Below are 7,678 nucleotides of genomic sequence, written 5' to 3' on the forward strand. Positions count from 1 at the left end.
TATGCGAAACTGTGATTATGTGTCTATGTGTTTAAGTGTTACATGATTGTGTTCCTGAGCTTTAGTAGTGTTAGGCGTGTAAGTGAGATTCGATTATATTGTGTCTGAGTCCTATGGCGATGTCTGTTGTAGACAATGTCGTCATCTGGATCCCGTCACTCACGCGCTGCCCGACGTAACCAGAAAGACAAACGCCTTGCTGCTCTCGTCACTAAGCAGATAGCGAAAGTCATTTCACAAATCGTCAGTGACCTACACGAGAACGCTAGCAAGTCGTCCGAAGAGTCCAGGACTGATTCTCCCAAAGCTGATTTTAGCTTCAAGCAGTTCAAAGCTTGCGGTCCGAAAGAATTTACTGGCGAAAATGGGCCTACAGCTCCGTTTCAATGGTTTGATTCGATCGAGGTCACCCTGCGCCAGAGTGGCTATCCTGATAATCTCCGCACTCTGAACGCCACCGGCGTCTTCCAGTCCCGCGCTTTAGACTGGTGGACGGCCGAGAGAAAAAAACGCGGAAATGATGCAGCTTATGGTTTAACGTGGGATGAGTTGTAGGACGTCATGATGGAAGAGTTCTGCCCTCCCCATGTGCGCCAAAAGTTGGAGGATGAATTTTGGCATATCAAGCAGAAGGGTGGTGACAATGCTGCTTTAACTGCTCGCTTCAAGTAGCTAAGCATAATCTGTCCTGATCAAGTGAAGACTCCCGATGTGACGATCAAGAAGTATATCTGAGCTCTGCCAGATTGTGTCGCAGACTTTGTGCAAGCTGCAAAACCAGCAATAATCGAGGAAACTTATCTGCTCGCCGCTAAGATAAACGACAAGCGAGTTAAGGCTGGTGTCTGGGACAAAGCCTCGAAGAATCTGCATCAAGTTACCACCGTTGCGACTGCTGAAACTGCCGCCGCTCCTTAATCTTCAAAGCCCTCTTATCACAAGAGGAAGAACAACAACAACTCCAGCAACAAGAACTGTGCTGTCACTACCGCTGCCTCGCTCCAAGTTTTACCAGCCCCACAACAGACTCAACACCGCCAAGTCGCGGCACTGGTTACCCAAGCACCGCCGGCAAAGCGTGCTTATACTGGTCCTCACCCGGCCTGCCCGACTTGTACCTATCATCATCCAGTGGGTATCTCCTGAAGATTTTGTGTGCATTGCAACATGTACGACCATTTCACCGCCAACTGCCGCACAGGTCCTCGACAAGCTGCAGCTCCAGCTACTGCCCAACAAGCTCTACTTCCTGCTCCTCAAGGCCAACAAGTGGCTCCGGCACCCGCGATCAATGCTAGAGTTTGCTTTGCGTGTGGTGATCCCAACCACTTCGCAAACATGTGCCCGAATCGAGTGGTGAAGCAAGAGCCACAACAGCAGCAGCCCCAGTAATAGTAGCAGCAACAGCCTCAGCAGCAGCAACAGCCTCAGCAGCAGCAACAGCCTCAGCAGCAACAACAACAAGCAGCTCGCGCCCGAACTTTCAACATCAATGTGCGCCAGGCACAGGCTAACAACAATGTGGTTAATGGTACGTTTCTCGTGAATGGTATTTGTGCTTCGTGTTTGTTTGATACTGGAGCCGATAACTGTTTCGTGTCATTTTAATTCGAAAAGCTCCTAAATCGTAAGTGTGCCCATCTCTCCTCGACGTTGGATGCCTGAGTCCCTATTTTATGAAATTCGCTGCACTTTAAGTCCTTCTGTCATTTTGACCGTTTGAAAATTAGTGATAATACCATTTTGCCCCTTTTCCTTAATATGGAATGTCTTCCTTACCCCTAATCCTTATATTTGTTATTAATATTATTATATTACACACAATCATATTCATCATTTAATCTTCAAAATTCAAAATGAAGCTTTAGTTCATCTCCAGAAATTCAAAATTCACCAACATCAGATCACCATTATTTGCAACGTGAAGCTTCATCTTCAAAATTCACCAAGAACACACTCATAATCATCATCAATTCATCTTCAAATCCCTTCATTTCATCTTCATCTTCTCCCCACTTAACACCACCACCATTCTCCGCCACACACCCATTATCGCTACCAACCATCATTCTCCCCACTTAAAAACCACTCCGGCTCAGGTCACCACCACCGGCGACCGCCACCTACTATGACCACGACCATCACCTGTGGCCCTTTTGACCACCACCACAGACCCCTAATTTAGCCATAAAGAAACCCCACCAAAAATTATACTTTCACTCCCCTGTTCTAAGCAAACCCAAATTCTTAATTAATCTACACATTTTCATGTTATTTTGTAATACCCTTCCTTGATTTGAAGCTTTGATCGATTTATTCAGATGTCGTTTAATTTGGATTAACTAGGTTGTGTTAATATAATAACAATTGTTAGATATTTTAGTGTTATTGGGATTAACTTGGTGACCAAAAGGAATTATGATATACATCAAACAAGTTAGGAGGTGCGGGAGTGCACAGTTGTTCGAGTTGTTATAATTCCAAGCATTCGGGCGAAGCCCCGAATGAGGATTCCAAGGGGGCAACGCCCTCTTGACGGGGGTCCATGGGCAGCGCCCCAGGGAGCAGGGTCCAAGGGGCGACAGCCCCTGGAAGGGATAGACTACTTTGATACATATGCTCCTGTAGCAAGAATATCTACTATTAGATTTTTGGTTGCCTTAGCTGCAATACACAATCTTGTGATTCACCAAATGGATGTGAAAACCGCTTTCTTGAATGGTGATATGGATCAGGAGATATATATGAAACAACCAAAGGGTTTTGTTATGCCTGGCAATGAGCTTGCTATGTAAGCTAGTTAAGTCATTGTATGGCTTAAAGCATGCACCCAAACAGTGGCATCAAAAGTTTGAAGATGTGTTTTTGTCTAATAGTTTTGTATTAAATCAAGCGGACAAGTGTGTATATAGCAAATTTGATAATTCTAGGAGCCATAATTTGTCTATATGTAGATAACATGTTGATCTTGGGTACCGACTAAGATCAAGTTGATAAAACAAAGAAATTTATGTCATCTTGCTTTAACATGAAAGACATGGGGGAGGTGGAAGTGATCCTTGGTATAAGGATAAAACGAGAGAACAGTGGAATATCGATCTCTCAATCTCATTATATTGAGAAGATGTTGAAAAGGTTTAATTTTCATGATAGTTCTCCGGTTAGCACTCCAATGGATCCTGCTTTCAAGCTGTCACCTAATAAAGGTGTAGCTGTAAGCCAACTTGAAGATTCAATGGCCATTGGATCTCTCATGTATGCTATGATTAACACTAGACCGGACATAGCTTGTGCTGTTGGAAAGCTTAGTAGGTATACTAGCAATCCAGGTGCAAGCCATTAGCAAGCTATGAATCGAGTGTTTAGGTACTTGAAAGGAACCATGAAATATGGTTTGACTTACATTGGGTTTCCTTCAGTTTTAGAAGGTTATTCGGATGCAAGCTGGATTAACAACAAGGAAGATCATTCTTCCACAAGTGGATGGACTTTTCTGCTTAGAGGAGGTGCCATATCTTGGGAATCTTAGAAACAGACTTGCATAACTCAACAATGGAGTTTGAGTTTGTAACATTAGCCGCAGCTGGCAAAGAAGCTGAGTGGCTAAGAAACTTAATTTATAAGATTCCATTGTGGCCTAAACCTATATCACCAATATCTATTAGATGTGATAGTGCTGCTACCTTGGTTATTGCCTATAGCCAAGTGGATAATGGGAAGTCTAGACACTTAGGTATTAGACATGGCATGATTCGTGAGCTCATCACGCATGGGGTGATATCGGTGGACTTTATGAGAACTCAACAGAACTTAGCTAGCCATTTAACCAAAGAGTTATGTAGTGATCTTGTGCACAAGGCGGCTGTAGGGATGGGATTAAAGTCCACATGAAATTTCTCATGTTAAGATACACAATTCCCACCTAATATGACATTAGGTGTTGAATTCAATGCGGAAAGCTCAAGATCTAGAAATTGGAACACATTAGTAGCATCATCCCAAGGTATGTGTTCAGAACTGCAAGTTAAAAGAGGTTGAAGGTTTTCTTCTTGTGCGTTAAACTTGTGTGTATATTATCTTCATGTATTCACTGAATAGAAAGGGTTCAATCCTTAGCGACACCCCTATATTCGAATATTTGGAATGTGTAGTATACTAATGTGAAATTCAATCGTCGCGATATTTCATTTATGCACAAGTTTGATTGTTGTGAATTTGTTTAATTTAATCAAGGATTACGCTAAAATAGGGGAGGAATGTTAGATATTTTAGTGTAATTGGGATAATTGGGATTAACTTGGTGAGCAAAAGGAATTATGATATACATCAAATAAGTTAGGAGGTGCGGGAGTGCATGCTTGTTTGAGTTGTTATAATTCCAAGCATTTGGGCGGAGCCCTGAATGGGGGTTCCGAGGGGGCAACGCCCTCTTGGCAAGGGTCCGGGGGCAGCCACCCCGAGAGCAAGAGCCAAGGGGCGGCAGCCCCTGGCTGGGGTCGAAAATGCCTTAGAAAAATTAATTTTATAAAATTTGCCATAATTTTTGTAGATAAAAATTAAGGCAGTTACAGGCAGTTTAATTAGAATTCACAATTTGAGATATAACTGCCTAGGATCAGTTATCTACAGATTATCCCCAAAATTCGTAAGTGTGTTTTTTGGTCAAAAACTGGTTCATACGAATTCCAGACACACATATACTGTTGTTCTAATTCTCGAAATCAGAGTTGTATCCGATTGAATTATTCGGTAGAACCACCGAAATAATTTCATCTGAGAGTGGATACACGCCTCTCTGATTGTCCGGTTTCATAAAATTCCCCAACTGCAGGTGGTTAACATTTGTGTTTATTGATTGCAAATGTGAAAGTAGGTTTATTCAAGAAACAAGAAAGTAGGGGAATTTAGGGAATCAAATATGGGGTGTTCAAGAAACATGAAATTGGGGGTTTATTATTGATTTTTTTTTTAATTTTAAGACTGTGAGATTATCAAAATAACCCTTGAGCTAACAGTCAAACTAACAGAATCTTAACGGAGGCACTCAGAGTGGAGCACTTTCCAAATAACAGGGACTCGGGCATCTAAAAACTCATTGCGAGGACTGATGTTGAATCCATTTGAAAACCTTATGGAAAATATTTTCTCTCAAAAATTCACTATTCAATTGATTTTATGCTTATGTGATTTGTACATTATGCTTCTATGATGTGTAATCTCCTAATTTTCCTTAGACTTAAGTAACTTTTCAATTTCTTCCTTTAAAGTGTCAATAACTTATATTTGTCTTCCCTTAAAGTATAGATAAAGATACAACATAAACCTTCTGGTTTATATTGAATAGAGTAAATTACGATTTTGGCCCATGTGGTTATATCACTTTTACCTTATTAGCCCAAAATAGAATTTTTTAACATTTGTACCCCCAACGTCTCTGTAAATAACTATTTTGGCCCCTAAGTCTAACTCAACCTATTACCCTGGTTAATTAATTGTCACATGAATCTCACATGATGGGCATATTAGTAAATTCACCTCCCCGTTTTACCTCCTTTATAAACAAAACCCCAGCCTTTTCTCTATCACTTCATCCTCTTCAGCATTCCCTCTCAAACCCTAATTTCACAATGGTGATATGCAGAGAAGTATGATGTGATATGTTTTTATTTCAGGACCCACCAAATTGTTAATTACCAATACATCTGCGATCTCCTATAGCATGAAGTAAAGATAGTCTCCCGTTTTTAACAGCTTACACATACCTGATAAGGATAATAAATCAGCTTACACATACCTGGTTAGTGCAAATGGAAGTAAATTATTACCCTTTTACATTTTTTCTGTACTACAGTTATGATTACCGAGAAGTCATGATTTACAGGTTCTGGCACTGTCATCGGTTGGTGAATACAAAAAAGCTGAGGATGTCACCTGCGTGGACTGCAACTTCATGCTACGGGAGCTCACAGGTGTGTTTTTTTTTGGGTAAAGGGTTACCCCGGTGATTCTATTAAAACAACCGCAAATAAGTACAAGTAGTGAGGATGTGTTCCACACTAGTTCATATACAGGACATGCCCCATATATGTAAAACTCAAACAATCCAATTAAAAAAACTATGACACCCCATAACCTAGCCTACTAAACATCAGTAGACAAGACAAAAACAAAACAAAAATAAAATCCTCATCCGCCATCATCAAAGATGAAATTGTCAGAGACCGGCAACCCCTTCACACGAACCAAAAAAGATCTATCCATTGAAGAATTTTGTGGAAGAGGAGCTAGCCTTAGCTCTCGAAGAAGACGAATGTGTACCCGAGGTCATAAATTCACTAGTTTCATTATAGACTTCCTCGACCTCCTCCTCATCTGAATCCTGCATGTCACTACTAGTCTGCGCAACTTTCTTCTCCACTAGACCCACAGTGCTACCTCCCTGATTACTGTCATCGTCCTTAAGGACTTCAAATGGGTTTGACGTTGAAACCTGGTTCGGATTCCTTAAGGACGACTTTGGTTTAGGCTTTACAACTGGTCTGTAAACTAACTTAGGCTTCTGATTTTTCATATGGAGGCCTTGGTTATTAACTTTCTTTTTCTTAGCACCCACACCCTGAAAATCATCATTATTCTTTTCAGAATCTCCACTTGAAGTAAGCTGAGGGTTCTTTGGGCACGAGCTATCATCATGACCAAAAACACAGCAAAAGGAACACCTTAAAGGCTCCCAATCATACTCAATTCTGATCTCTACCTTTGAATGACCATTACCATCCAAAGATGGGATTGCAATAGTAACACTCTTCTTTAACTCGACCCCTGCCTGAACTTCAATAAGTGCTCTAGCATAACTGCTTCTTCCCCAAGACTCAGCACACATCATGGCTGTATACGAATCCAACATCTTAGGAATCCCAATCATAGAAGCAACCAAGCTAAGACCATCCTCGGTAAATGCCGTTAACGGCACATCATGCATCTTGACCCAAATTGGAACAACTTTAATATCCTCTTTCTCCATCTTGATAGAGGGCGACCATTCCTTCAAAATAATCGGTACACTTCTGATCAACCAAGGACCATCCTCTAACATTTGATTCATCCCTTCCTTAGTTTTAAACTTAAAGAAAAAGAACCCGTTTGCATTCATCATTAGCCGTGACAGACCATATTTAACTCAGTTGTTTTTTGCAAAATAATCAACCACAGGAAATGCCAAACGTTTACCCAGAAAATATCCATACAAAGTGTTAGCATACCTATCATTTACTTGTTGAACCGATGACAATGGAATAACAACATCAGCACCGTCAACTGTTTCGGTAGACTCCAATGCCCTGAAATTCACCTTAACAGTCTCCTTAGAGATCTTAACAATGTTAGCTAATGAAACAGGATCTGCATCTCCCGAATTTCGAGCTTTACCTTGTGCAGTCGACAAACTTATTCCATTCAGACCTGATGATGGCGAATATCCCATATTGGGATAATCCCTAGACTTTTCTGATCGCTCAGCAACCGGTTTCTCCCCTGGAATAGGCACCGTGACCTTTGTAAGTTTATCGATGATGTTTGGATGCTTAGGATCCATCTGATTGTTACTGAATAAACCCCGCCTAGGTTGCAGCGTGTTCCCTTCAACATCGATCACCCAAGGCCACCACGTATTGCCATC

General features: G+C 41.3%; 1 protein-coding gene across 1 annotated transcript; it reads right to left on the bottom strand.

Moving 5' to 3' along the window:
• Window positions 1–6,253: 6,253 nt before the first annotated feature.
• LOC110870502 lies at window positions 6,254–7,153 on the bottom strand. The gene has a single exon (XM_022119678.1). It carries the CDS (start codon window positions 7,151–7,153, stop codon window positions 6,254–6,256), a length of 900 nt encoding a protein of 299 aa, XP_021975370.1.
• Between the last annotated feature and the right edge of the window lie 525 nt (window positions 7,154–7,678).

Source organism: Helianthus annuus, chromosome 8 (genome assembly GCF_002127325.2).
Source record: "Helianthus annuus cultivar XRQ/B chromosome 8, HanXRQr2.0-SUNRISE, whole genome shotgun sequence".
NCBI lineage: Eukaryota > Viridiplantae > Streptophyta > Magnoliopsida > Asterales > Asteraceae > Helianthus > Helianthus annuus.